The sequence below is a fragment of the Lygodium microphyllum genome, chromosome 28 (assembly GCF_053477565.2).
Source record: "Lygodium microphyllum isolate KBCC chromosome 28, Lygodium_microphyllum_v1.1.10, whole genome shotgun sequence".
Taxonomy (NCBI): domain Eukaryota; kingdom Viridiplantae; phylum Streptophyta; class Polypodiopsida; order Schizaeales; family Lygodiaceae; genus Lygodium; species Lygodium microphyllum.
Window position 1 is genome coordinate 103,679,841 of NC_141162.1, and position 14,683 is coordinate 103,694,523.

The window sequence follows — 14,683 nt, forward strand, 5'->3', positions numbered from 1 at the left end:
TCCATCTCTGACAACATGGCTTTACACCATTTCTTGCTGTCCTGTTTGTCAATTGCTTCCTTGAAGCAAGATGGTTCACCACAATCTGTCAGCATGACATAATCAGCCACATTGTTTGCACTAGGAACGAATCTATCAAGTTGTCTAGTAGCCCTAGACGATCTCCTAACCCAATGATCATTGTTTGCTGGCTATTCCTGCAAATTGCCATTTTCAGCTTGCTGTCTTGGCATTTCAGCTTGCAAGTTAGCATTAACAGCTTACTATCCTGGCTGTTCCTGCACATTCAGTGGCTCATCATTATGGGCAATGGCTGGCTAATCATTTCGAGCATTATTTTTTGCATTGGTAGGTTTATTTACAGCAAGTATTTGCTGCTGTACAACGGGCACATTTTGCTGTCCAAAAGTTATTTCTTCCTAGAATACAACCTTACGGACTTCCTCCGTTCTTTTGGGCTGTTTGTGCACGCGATCTTCCCGGAAGATAACATCATTATTGCGTACTACTTTTCTTTTCTCAGGATCCCATAATCTATAACCCATTTCACCTTCATCACCATATCCTAGGAAAATACATTTTTAGGACTTTGGCTCAAGTTTGTTGCATTTTTCCTTACGTATGTGCACAAATGCTTCGCAGCCAAAGACTTTCAAGTGTGCATATGAAGGTGGCTTGCCCGACCATGCTTCTTCGGGAACTCTTTCCCCTAAGATTTGTTTGGTGAGTGATTAATCAAGTGTGTAGCTGTCATAATAGTCTCTGCCCAAAAACCATGGAGCATGAGACAGCATCGTACGGACCTTGTCCTGTATGGTCCGATTCATACGCTCCGTAACTCCAATTTGGGATGGATTATGAGGGGCAGTGAGCTCCCTCTTTTTCCCTTTGCTGTCACAAAATGTGTGAAAGGCCTTGGACACATATTCCCCACCATTGTCAGAGCAAAGAAACTTAAGTGTTTTATCAGTCTGATTTTCAACCAATGCAAAGAATTTTTTAAACTTGTCAAGCACTTCGTCCTTGCTACGAATAGGATAAACCCATACCTTCCGTGTAGCATCATTGACAAAGGTGACAAAGTATCTCTTCCCCCCTAAAGATAACACTGGCATCTGACATACATTAAAATGTACTAACTTTAGAGGAGAAGATTTCAGCGAAAGAGGCTTCTATAAGACGTTTGCGCATGTTTACCGTAAACACAATGATCACAATGCTCAAAATCAACATAATGAAGACAAGGCAAGTAACCCAAATGAGAAAGCACTTTCATTCCAGTTTGACTTATGTGTTCCAACCGGCCATGCCACAAAGAAACACTTGGCTACTCTGTCACAGCAACAACATGGTCACGCACACTAGATACATGGAGAGGATACAAGGTATCACTTTTACAACCTTTGGCAATCTCTCTAGATCCTTTACAAATCTTCCATTTTCCATCACCAAAGGTGGTATGAAATCCATCATCATCTAGTTGCCCTGTGCTATTCAAGCTCTTCTTGAGCTGCGGTACATGTCGTACATGCTGTAGTGTGAGGACACAACCATGCTGAAACTGCAACTGCATATTGCCAATACCTGCAATGTCACATGCATAGTTGTCCCCAAGATGAACAATGCCATGTTGACCCCCTGTATAGTTAGAAAACCACTCATGATGAGGGGTGACATGAAAGGAAGCACGTGAATCTAGAATCCAAGCGTGCATGTCATCATCCGTATCTGCAAGTAAAGCATGTGTACTAAAGTGTGAAGAGACAAAGAGTAGGTCATTTCCACTGTCACTGTTATGAGTGACTACATTCACCTTTTTAATTTTGACACTGCTATTTTTAGGTTGACTCTCTTTCTTCTATTTCTTGCTATCATCTGTCTTCTTGCCCTTTCCTTTCTCTTTCTTCCATTTGTAGTAGTCACGTTTAAAGTGACTCTTCTTGCCACAATGATGGCATTCAACATCCTTACCACGTGATTTACTGCGTCCCTTGCTATCGGATTTGCCTTTCTGTTGTGATCTGCCTCTAGTATGCAAAGCATTGGAAGATTTACTGGATGCATTGTTTTGTCGATTCATTTCTTTCATGAGTAGAGCACTCTCTACATCAGCATACAAAAGCATCGCATTAGAATTGCTCATAGCAGTCCTGAATGTATCCCAACTCTCTGGCAGAGTACAAAGCAAGAAACGTAGCCTTGAATTGTTCATCAATCTTGAACTCCAAGGCAACCAACTGGTTGAAAATGGAGTTAAACTCACTCAAGTGAGTAGACATTGTTGTATCCTCTTTCATACTCAAATCCATAAGCTTTTTCAGCCAATAAACTTTGCTTGCGGCACTCTTTTGGGCATACAGTTCTTCTAGTCGAGTCCAAATAGCATAGGCAGAATCCAAACCTTTAATGTTAAACAGCAAGGCATAAAAAATTGATAGCTCGATGGTTGAGCGTGCAAGCTCATTTAACTCATCCCAGTCCTCCTGTTCCATATTTGCAGGCTTTGCCCCTTTGGTCTTAATCGGCTTTGCTTGCTTCTTTTACAACAGGATATTATAGCATTGTTTTTGCCAGACTGCAAAGTTATGTGCTCCTTCAAGCTTCTTAATGTGCATGAGATGACTGCTGTCATTGCTGCCAGCCATGATTTTGAGTCCAAATGTGACAAAAAATTCAGCAAATGCAGGCCCAAACTGTCACACAAGTGACCAAGGTACAAACAAGTACCAACCAACAATAAATAACCACGTAAAAGCAGAAATTTCAGACCTGCAAATAAATTTTCAGAAGCACTAAACATTGTGCTACAACACTCCACAATTGATTACAGTTGTTTCAAGGATAAATACATCACATTACATGAGAAGTCCCAAATTTTAGCTGTAATTTCTGTTGTACATGCATCCACGGGCACAAAATTTAACACGCACGGTCAAAAGCCCCAAAATTTTTGTGCTCAAAGTATCAACCATACATTTGCACTGTCTCTGACATACATAGAATAGACCAATTTTGCCAAAATAGAGCAATTTCAGCAAAACCCACAAAATTTTCCAAGTGCTAGGTGTCCAAATTGCATGGAATTAAACCCGCATGTACATCAAATTATTGGGGGTAAATGCATCTCTGCCTAGCTACCCTTGCATTACTACACTGACAGTACTCACCATTGTACACTGCAGGTGGCGGGCGTCCGTCACCGTCACTTTATTTTTTATTCTTTTACTGATTGTTTGAATAAAGGAAGGCCCAGTCACACATTGTGACTATTGGAGTTTCCATTTGTGTCTCTCTCTCTTTTTGCTCTTGCTCTCTGCCATAGCTCACTTCCTAGCAAGTTTCGATCCTTCTTACCTTTCAACTGGTATCAGAGCTTGATCATGGAACTTGGCCCGGTATTACTTCTGCCCGGATTGAAGACCTAGAGCTTGGACCTTCAATGCCAGCCATGGCTTCTTCCCCTTGAGGTAAGATTTCATCTCCCGCCTCTTCCCGGCCCTCATAGGCTCTTTCCAAGCGTTCCTTGGCTTCATTGGGCATCTTGTATGCCCCCATTTGCCCCCTAATCCATAGCATAACCAGTAGGCCCAACAATTAGCTTACGTTTTTTTTTTTTTTTTTTTTTGCGCCTGTTTCAAAATCTGGCTCAAAAACCCAAATTTTTCTCATATCTCGAGCATTCAAAACTCGATTTAGGCAAGGTAAGAGTCTAACTTGGGATTTTGGCACGCTCCATACACGATGGCGATGTTAGATTTACCAAATTCTGATCACAGCATTTTTTGCAACAGATCTGAGCTGATTTATAGCAAGAAAATATCATGCTTTCGAGGCTTGGTATTTGATGCCCAGATACTTTAAGGATGTTTGTCCAATGTTTTGAGATGCTTTGGGACTGGGTTTGAGTTTCCATAGCTCGATTTATGCAGGGATTTACTGTTGTACATTGTTTGGTCAATAAGGTTTTATTAGGGACGGCTTATGCATAATGCTCTTTGTTGACATTTGGGTGTCTAGTTGGATGTATTGATGCTTGGTCATCATGGTTTATGCTCGGATATGCTATTTGAGAGCTATTAAGCCTTGATTTGGATGTGGACACTTCGTTGTTGGTTGAGATTTATGCTACCTTGGTTGACAGGTTATTTTACCTCCAGTTTGGTTATGCCTATTGGTTTCAGGTTATGTCTTTGGGATATGCAATGAAGTATTGACCTTTGGGGTACAACATCGAGCTTGTCTTTAGTTCTGGATCAGGGACAGCTTATGCATGATGCTCTTTGTTGACATTCGGGGTACGACATCGAGCTTGTCTTTGGTTCCGGATCTTCATTTGAGCTTGAGCTCGGTTTTGGAATGCATTTGATGCTTCGTCTTGGATGTATTTTTAGCATGTATGTTACCTATGTCTGACCGGTCTTAACATGCTTGGCCTATGCCACTACTACATGCTACTTACATTGTTTGGAGCCGATTGCTACTAGTGCCTTGTCTTGGCTTGCATCTGGGTTCCGGGAAAGAATTTGGGATATTTCTTGGCTTGCCAGAGTTGTATTTGGGATACAGTTGATGTCTATGGATGCTCTAATTGGAGGCCTCAAAGCCTATATGCTCATGATGTCTTATTGATGTCTGGTCTTGGATCTTTCGTCATTGGTGCTCTCATATGCCATTCTTGAGGTTTTTGGCTTGATCCATACGGCTTTTGTGCTAGTGGGAGCATCGTTGGATGTTTGACAGACATTGAGCAGGTTGTTTATGCTATTGAGCTTTGAGTCTTCTGAGACTGGGATCTTCTTCACTTGGATGCTGCATGGTTGATATGCTGTGGTCCGTATACATGTACTTGGGTTGATTTGGGCTTCGTACTCCTTGAGCATACACCTCTTTGTGTCAGATCTTGCTAGTGTTGTGTATACTTTGCCCTATTACACAGGGAGCGTGCCGGCTTATTGATGGATTCGTTTGACATGCTTGGGTGTTTGCTTGATTTCGCCTATAGTTTGCTCTCATTGTACCTGGTTGTAATTTATTACAGCAAGCAGTTATGTATGGACTGATGTGGAATTTTCATGTTGAATAATCTTGATTTTATGTACTTTTGATGGTACTTGGTGGGTAGCATCATTAGCTATCAGTTTGTGGTCATTTTGCCTTGGTTTTGGTGGTATTTTTTGGCTGTTTACAGCAGAAAACAGCAAGCAGTTTTTGAATTGTTTGCACTGTTTTGGATTGCGTTATGGGTTCTTTTTCCACTGACAGTGCTATCTTTAATATCACTAAGCTTGATGGTATGAATTATGCCCATTGGAAGTGCTAAGTTTGGTAGGTATTGGTGCAGAAATCGCAGATAAAGCCACTGAGGATGCATGGCGAGCAGCCTGAAACTATGATTGATGACGAATGGGATGAGCTTGATGAGTTATGCAAGTCCACCCTCATCTTGTCTCTCACTGAACAGGTGCATTACAATGTGGTTGAGGAAGCACAAAGTGCTTGGCAGCTTTGTGATAAAATTAAGAACCTCTATGACAAGAAAATTTCAGCAAGTCAGATGTATTGGTTGAAGTAGCTTATGGACCTGCACATGAAGGAGAATATGATAATGTTTGCTCATTTGGGCCAGGTTTATGCTATTCTCAAGAACTTGACTTCGCAGGGTATTACCTTTAATGATGAGGTTACTCCATTGTTTTTGCTTGGGACTCTAAGTGAGTCATGGGTATTCCACACTACCTTATGCGCTCTTGCTACTATTTTGAAATTTCCTGATGTAGAGAGTGCTCTTCTGCAGGAAGAGATCAACTGTAAGAACTTGGATGTCTCTTGTGTGTCGCATGCTTTGACTATTAGAGGCAGAGATGGTATGACAAGAATGGCCATGGGAATGCAGTGGCAGAAACTCGCAAAAGTCTAGGTCTAAGTCGCATGGTAAGTCGCGCGCAAGTCTCGTGGGAGAAATGTTAATGTGACATATCATCATTGTGGCAAAAAGGATCATATATGCCCATAGAGCCATGAGTTGTACAATGAGAAGGGCAAAGAGAAGAGGAAAGACAAAGTATAGGAAAAGTTCTCTGATCGTAGCATTATGCTTACGAAATCCAGTGTGAAAATCGAGGAGATAAATGTCATGCAGATTGATGACTCCGATGAGGAGTACATACTTGTAACTAGTTCTTGTGATGCTACATCGATGACTGATGTTCACTCTATGTATGCACAGTGCTGGCTTTTGGATTTTGGTGCTTTATTTCATGTTACTCCATGTTGTGAGTGGTTTCATTCCTAACGCATTGTCTCTGGTTCAGTTCGCTTGGGTGATGATAGGTCACTTGCTATTGTTGGCATTGGGAATGTACGGATGCAGTTCTCTACTAGCAGTATTTTTGTGTTACAGGATGTATGTCATGTACCTGCGCTTACACGCAGTCTTATGTCTATAGGGCAGCTTGATGATGCTGGGTTTCATGTTTCATTTGGGGATTTTGCTTGGAAGATCACTCGTGGCAAATTTGTGCTTGCTAGAGGTGCCAAAGCTGGTAGCCTCTATCCTCTTGTAGTTAATGGATTCTCTGTTGACCATGTTTTGTTAGTGGGTTCCATCCCACATGTATCTCTTTGGCATGTCCGTTTAGGCCATATGTCCTTGAAGGGAATGAAAATGCTTTCTGGTTTGCAATACTTACCGTCCCTTGACTACGCATGTTTTGATTCATGTGAGCATTGTCTTTATGGCAGACAGACTAGGAATACACATAAGAAGTGTGGTAGAACAGGCATGAGTGAGCCCCTTACATTGGTACATTTGGATGTTTGTGGATCCATGCTGTGTCAGTCTATGGGTGGTGCAAAGTATTTTGTAAAGTTTAGGCTTATCTCATTAAGCTTAAGTTCGATGTGTTGGTTGTATTTCAGAGATGGCTTGCATTTGTTGAAAACCAGATTGGACATAGGCTGAAATGCCTTAGAATTGACAATGGGGAAGAATATGTAATGTGCTTTTGAGCACCTATGTGATGAGAGGGGTATTAAGCGCCAATTGACTGCCTCCTATACCCCATCCCAGAATGGTTTGACTGAGTAGATGAATAGAACCATTCAGGAGCGTGTACGCAGTATGCTTAGCCATGCAGGCTTACCACAGAGCTTTTGGGCTAAGGCAGTCAGTACAGCTGTGCATGTCATAAATAGATCACTTTCTAGTGGTTTGGATTTTCAGGTTGCAGAGGAGGTATGGATTGGAAAACCTCCATCTTATGTGCATCTACGTGTCTTTGGATGTGAGGCATTCTGCTATGTGTTCAAAGACAAGAGTACTAAGTTGGATCCTAAGAGTATCAAATGCATTTTCCTTGGCTATGGGGATGCGTGCAAGATGGGTTACCACCTTTGGGATCCGCAAGTGCGGAAAGTCATTTGCAGCCATGATGTAGTCTTCCATGAAGACAAGATGCATAGACAGCTTGAGAAGGTGGTACAGATATGCAAGCTTATATTCCAGGAGGAGCCACGTGCTCTTGCACAGCCAGTTGGACAGCCTGCAACAGCAGTTGGTACACATGGCCAGGGTGTCGGACTGGCCGCAGAGCTTGCTGTGAGACGGTCTACTAGAGATAGACGTCCACCCGATAGATTTGAGCCCTCGATACATTATGTCTTGGTTACAGATGCAGGAGAGCCTCTCACCTGGCAGGGAGCACCTAGTGTGCAAGTTGAAGAAAAGTCTTTATGGCTTGAAGCAGACACCTAGGGAGTGGTATCATAAGTTGATGCCTTTATGCAGTCACAGGGCTATAGCATAAGTGCTATGGATCTGTGTCTTTACAGAAGAAAGCCCGTGATGGCTTATTGCTTATTTTGGTACTTTATGTGGATGATATATTGATAGCAGGGAAAGCTCATGATAAGCTGGATGCTCTTAAATCTCAGCTGAAGAAGAGCTTTGAGATGAAGGTTTTGGGATAGGTCTCTCACATTCTTGGTATGCGCATTAAGCACAATAGGTATTAGGGACTACTCTATCTCTCACAGAGAGAGTACATTCATAAAGTCCGCGAGCATTTTCGCATGCAGAACGTAAAGCCTATTGGCTGTCCATTATCTTTTTATGTGAAGGTTTCACAGGTTGATTGTCCGCAGACAAATGAGCAGAGAGTCGAGATGGTTAAGATTCCTTATGCATCAGGCGTGGGCAGTTTGATGTATGCCATGATAGCTACTCATCCAGATATTACCTTTGCAGTTGGTGTTGTGGCATGCTATATGGCTACACTTGGCAAAAAGCATTGGGGTGCCGTAAAGGGTATCATGAGATACATGAAGGGCACAGCAGATATGTGTATTTGCTATGGCAGCCAAGATACATGAGTTATGGGCTACACAGACTCCGATTATGCTGGATATACAGATAGTAGGAAGTCCACTTCTGGCTATGTCTTTACTTATGCTGGAGGTGTTGTTTCTTGGATGTCTAGGGTTCAGAAGTGTACGGCTCTCTCTACCACTGAGACCGAGTATGTTGCGGCCACTTAGGTTTGCAAGGAGGCCATATGGTTGGGCCGTTTGGTTCATGACCTTGGGATTGATACTATACCTACGCTGCATTTGGATTCTATGAGTGCTATTCAGCTAGCCAAGAATCTGGTCTTCAATATGAAGATAAAACACATTGAGGTGAGGTATCACTTCATACGTGGAGTCGTGGAGGACAAGTCTGTTGACCTTGTTAAGATCTCCATAGACGAAAATCTTGTAGATCTGCTTACGAAATGCCTCACTACTGAGCACTTTGCCTTTCTCAGGAGATTAATGAGTGTTGGATGAGATGATGTTTTTCCTCATCCTGTTGTGCATGTGTACATTGTATTGTCTTTTCTTTTTCTTTTCACTCCTCATTGGGGCAGATTCACCTTTAGGTAGGAGGTTGTAAAGGCGCCTCTGCCTAGCCGCCCGTGTATTACTACACTGACAGTACCCGCCACTGCACACTGCAGGTGGCGGGCACCCGTCACCGTCACTTTATTTTTATTCTTTTAGTGATAGTTTGAATAAAGGAAGGCCCAATCACACATTGTGACTGTTGGAGTTTCCATTTGTGTGTCTCTCTCTTCTTGCTCTTGCTCTCCATCATAGCTCACTTCCAAGCAAGCTTCGATCCTTCTCACCTTTCAAAAATGACCAAATGGTGCAAATTTGGAATGAGAATAATCTATATGATGGAGCTTAGCTAATAAAGACAGATTTGAAGGGCAAAAAACTATAGTAGGAGCTCAAAAATGGTTAATACTTTACAGACCTTTTGCATAATTTTTTTACTCAAATACTTTTCAGGTGTGTCTTATCTTAGCGATAAAAAACCCATTTTGAGGTAAATGCCTTGGGTCAAGGGCCTGCAATGTAAGGGTAAATAAAAAAAATATTAATCTAAGAAGTGGTATGCTGAACGTTTGTGCCCTGCAAGCCATTGCAGTAAAAAATAAATATAAAAAGGGCAAGGGTCATATGCACTTGTGAACTCCTGTTAGCCAAGTAATTACATTGAGATGTGGAACAAGGTCCATGGCTCTTAGGCAGCTGATTTCCTTAGTTTTCTATCTTGTTTCATGAATAAGAGTATTTCTACTTAAAAGATTTGATGCTCAAACACTAATTTCGTCTTTAAGCATGTTTCAAGCTTAGTATATTTGTTCAACTTTATGTCTCTTTGTCATGAAAGCAGGGAAGGAGCCCTGTAGGATTTGCGAATCTAATTGATACAATCTGAAGTTGATTGTAGCAGTGTATAATGTCTTATATTCGGCTCTGTACATGTTGCAGATAAATGTCTTCCTCAGAATAACAAGCAAGAGACCTGATGGATATCATGATCTGGCTTCTCTCTTTCATGTATGTGATGCTTTGAAGGAAAAAGTTCTTTTGCTGCAGTAACTGTTTATTATGACATTGCTACTAGGACAATATTTGTAGTTGGAATGTATGTTTTTCAGGCAGGGGTGAAGTTTGTTTTAAATAGGAAGTTCTACATTTGGAAGTATGCTAAGAACGACTGCCACCTTATTTAGAATATAAAACTGCCACACAGATAAATTAACAGGACTGTCTTTCCTCATAGACATTTTCATTACCAGTTGATAGTATGTGTGGAATTCATCAAGCAGGTGCAAGACTTTAAGGATCTGTAATGACTCGAGCTGCAGATCTTACCTGCATGGCACAAAGTCATAATCAGGAATGACAGGGATATTATAATTCATCATGTTCTGTGAATCTGAGCTGCAACATGGCTCCAATCTCACTAACAGTAGTTTTGGACAGCAAAAAATCAGCTTAACTTTCTACCACACAAGTGCATTGACAAGTTATCATTGAGCTTCACTAGCTTGAGCTATTGCAAATTCGGTTGGTTTTTGAAACGTTTCTCTTGGGAGTTACACTTGCATTGAAAACTTTCCTTGAGCGTTATTAATACAATGCTCTTAAACATGTTAACGTCTATCTTCCTGGGAGGGGGTGCAAATTCAGCTTGGCTTGGACTGGAGTGTCTGTTTCCTTAGAAATTTATCACCCACAGTCCACTGATTCCCATCAGCACAAAGAAATTTTGAAAGCTAATTCCCCTTCAACAAGAGGACTATTTTCTTCTATGGATCAGATAAATGGTCTCTATGCAACCCACAACCCCTTTGGATTGGCTTTAAATCATCATGTTACTTACTGGTCTTTGGCCTGATTGTGTTCCCTTAATTGAAAACTTAGAGTTGTTTTGGGTGAGTCATTGATATGTCTTACTCCACTCTGAGTTGTGGTTGCATTTACCAAAGGTATACCCGGCATTATAGATTTCCCAAGGCTTAGCTAATTGTGATGTCAGGCCTTTTGGCCTTGATGGCCAATTACTATTTGTAGGCAAATGGGGTGTATGCCTGAAGCATTGTTTTGGCATTTTACGACCATCTACTTTTTCACTTGCCTCCACCTTATCATAATGGAGAGGGGCAGGTTCATTGAGAACAGAACTCGATCGCAATCTCAATTTTAGTCTAATAGCACCTTTTTTTTGAAATACCTCATAGTTTGTAGATCTGAACACTAAAGCAAGTCCAGAGAGGAAAAAAAAAGAAAACTATCTCACAAAGAGTAATCCACAATGTAGCTTGTCCCTGCTTGCTATGCCCTAGGTGTGCACATGACATGCCAGCCTTCGTCAATACAAATAGTCAAAGAAATAGGACAAAAAAAAACCTAATATTTTTAATAAACCATGAATCATCTCTTCTTCAGGTCTTTCATTGTAAGATTTGTGATTTGATATTAAAGTTACTGCAAGTTTTTCAATAGTTGAGTGTTGTGCCAGTTTCTTGTTGTACTGTGCTTGGGTAACTATGCAATAAGAGTTATCTAAAAAAGAATGCACTATTACCATTGTGGCCAATGTTGCATCGTATTTTCTTGAACCCAACTATGATAACTTACACATTCTTGATTTTACAGGCAGTCAGTTTAGGTGATGTACTGAAATTCTCAGTGTCACCTTCAACAACTAAAGATTCTCTGACGACAAATGTTGCAGGAATTCCTTTAGATGACAGTAATCTGGTAAATAATGGTCTGTCTTTGTATTTGAAAGAGGTGACTTAACTGTCATTATGGTCAGTTTGGATGGTGATAAGGTCTTGTGTACTTATGGCTCAGATTATAAAGGCCCTCAATTTGTTCCGCCAAAAGACTGGATCCAACACCCACTATTGGGTAATATATGCTTCAATATTTCTCCACATTTTCTTAATTTGTTTGTTCCTTGTCGTATTGGTGTGAAAGAGAAAATTGTTTTTCATTAATGTGTTTGTGTGATGAGAAATACATGTGAAAAATCACTTGTATGCATATTTCAATTGGATCTGTTCCTGTAGCAATGCCAATTTTGAAGTAGGCATTAACAGTTCATAATGTGATTTATTTCCCTTTTAAAGGTTCTTCGCTTTCACTTTGCAGTTATTCTTTAGCTTCTGATACTAGATAAGGTTAAAGGACGGTTCTACCCGCAGCTTAAAAGGTTTGATTAAGATTACCAATCATGCTTCTTGTCTTCTTGTCACTATGGTAGTATATTGGCAGGAGTAGAGGTTAATATTCTATCAATTTTACTCACTGATCTTGTTGGAAGCTTCAGTGAGGTCCTGTGATTTATTGCTCACAGCCCCTTTCTGTCAAGGGACCAAGCATTTTTCCATAATCTATTCCACTTTGACGATTTTCTGTGGTCTAATTTCTTTCTCTTTCAGGGGGATTACTCATCAGGCTAGCTTGGTTACCTAGGAGCCAGCTTGCCACTTATAGTTCGCCTCGAAGCTTCTTGAGATAAGATTATCCTTGATGACCTGTTTGAGCTGAAAGTCCTTTGTGTCTTCACAATTCATATGGTGGCTTAGGTACTGTTTGAATCTGTACATTGTTGTTTCTGTCTGCTCTCATACCCATTCTGCTTGTTCTTACTTCCAACTTTGTTTCACACTTCTCATCAGATTATGCTTTACAAACCTCCTCAAATTTTCTGCAAAACTCCCTTTTCTTCTACATGATGGTTGCATCCAGAATGTTGTGGATCAGGCTTGTCATGGCTACACCCTTGAGATTTGCATTTCACAGAGTCTCAGCAGTGGAAAGGTTGGGTCTCACTGTAAGAGCTGAAGTAGCTGGGACATCATTTCTTGAGAGCAGGAAATCTATAGTGGATGATGTACAAACAAAAGCTCAACCAAGGTGGGAAACAATGGTTGTTTCTGTCTAAGTGTACGTTTGGAAGGCAACTTTAAAGTTTGCCCTGTGACTCTGTGAGAGTGTGCAATGGAAGAGAAGCACGAACACGGAGAGAAAGCGGCACTTATGGAAGAAGAATGCTAATTACAAAGGAGGGGACTGATCAGTCCCTGCATGCAGCCCAATGCGTCAGTGAGGACACCGGATCAGGCTGAAATGATGATGACAGCAGCACCGATGGTGATGGAGATGGAGGCGGTGACGGAGATGGAGAATATCCAGCCTGCTGTCTGTGCTGGTGGTGGAGGAGACTGCAGCAACCAATGGAGCACCTGCCAAAAGAGAGGAGAAGATGATCCGCCCAGCCCACCCCTCAGCTATAAATAGCTGAAAATCACCTAAAATGGCTGGCCAGGCAATCTAGGGACAAATATGGCCATGCAGTTGGCAGCCCTAAAAATGCTGATGTGGTAGACACAATGTTGATGTGGCCATCGTGGGACAGTCGCACACTAGCAGGGGCTGGAAACTGACTGGAAATGCAAGAAATGCACACAAATTTCAATTGGAAGAAGAAATACGTACTCTAGAATGAGCTGCCTTCTTTGTCAAAGCACATGACATACATATTAGAGCTCCTAAGGTACCCGTTTGACTCAAGACTGAGGGTTAAACATAGGAGATGATAGCATATGACAAACATGACTGCTAATACCTCCTCTTGGTTATGGATTTGAGTTAGAAAGGAAAAGTGCCGATGACGATGAAGAAGCTCCTGACGATCGTGGGAATCCCCCTCGAACCATCGGAGCAGTGGGTGGGGGATGGGAAAGAACCTGTGGAATAGATGGCGCACAAGTGGGAATAGGTGTAGCAATAGAGAAGTGCCTTGGAGGACCTTGCATATGAGAAGGAATGGAGCTTGTAGAGCCCACTTTTCTACCAACATGTTGCTAAAATAGCTCCTGAAGAAGAATCCACAATAAACATGGCCTTCTTGGTGAAGACAACCTTGGTACCAAGTCTAGCTAAGCCCTAAATGGGGAAGAGTGAAAAGGTCCAATTTTGAAATGGAGCTAGAGGAACAATCTAGCAATAATGGCAAAGTGTCAACACCATGAATAGGCATCGGACAAATGTCGCCAAGAATGACTAAACCCTTGGATGAGTATCCTATAGCATATCACCTCGGAGAGTTATATGACTCGAAGCATCAATGAAGGGGAGTCAACCATTGAAAAAGGCTCCTCGAACACATGGATATGAAGGAACACAGACTCATGGGTAATAGCTGGTGTAGGGGTAGAGGAAGGCTCGGATGACGTAGATCCATCCTTCGCTCTTGGACGAAGGTGAGGGTACTTCTTCCAACACTTCTCCTTAGGATGTGTCCCCTTTCCACAGTGTGGGCATTGAGGCTTCTCTGAATTAGTGTTAGAGCCTGAAGAATGCTCGTGTCTCCTTCTTGGGCTTATCCTTTGTTTTCTCCTTCTTTCCCCCCTCCTGTACCGGCAATAAAAGCTTTTGTGGAGTTGGATCCATTGGCTACCTCTTTCAAATGCTTGGCATGCTCCAAGACAAGCGAGCTAAACTTCTCCCATAAAAGAGTCTCGCGGGTCCTCGACATAAGAAGAGTGGTGTAGAAGACATCATATTTCAGAGATGGCAGCTAAGTCAAGAGAATCATGGCCATATCCTCTAAAGAGATGATCCCGTCGATGGAAGAAAGCTCATCCTCCATGTCCTTCAATTTGTTGATGTGATCCTTCATGGAAGGAGAGTCGTTAAGAGCGAGCATCTATAATTTCTTCTCAAGAGTAATTGGGTGGACAAATGTCTTTTGATGGTACAAAGAAGCAAGCTTTGTCCCCACTTTTGCTACCTGCCGCAACCTACGTACATGCACTAGGACAAAATTTGACCT

General features: G+C 41.7%; 1 protein-coding gene across 1 annotated transcript in view; it reads left to right on the plus strand.

Moving 5' to 3' along the window:
• Positions 1 to 14,683, plus strand: part of LOC148011826 (4-diphosphocytidyl-2-C-methyl-D-erythritol kinase, chloroplastic-like) — a 33,942-nt gene that overhangs the window by 10,128 nt on the left and 9,131 nt on the right. Inside the window, exons 3-5 of the mRNA XM_087670197.1 lie at positions 9,820 to 9,888; positions 11,494 to 11,598; positions 11,695 to 11,751. Coding sequence (XP_087526323.1) covers positions 9,820 to 9,888; positions 11,494 to 11,598; positions 11,695 to 11,751 — 231 coding nt within the window. The remainder of the gene's footprint in view (positions 1 to 9,819; positions 9,889 to 11,493; positions 11,599 to 11,694; positions 11,752 to 14,683) is intronic.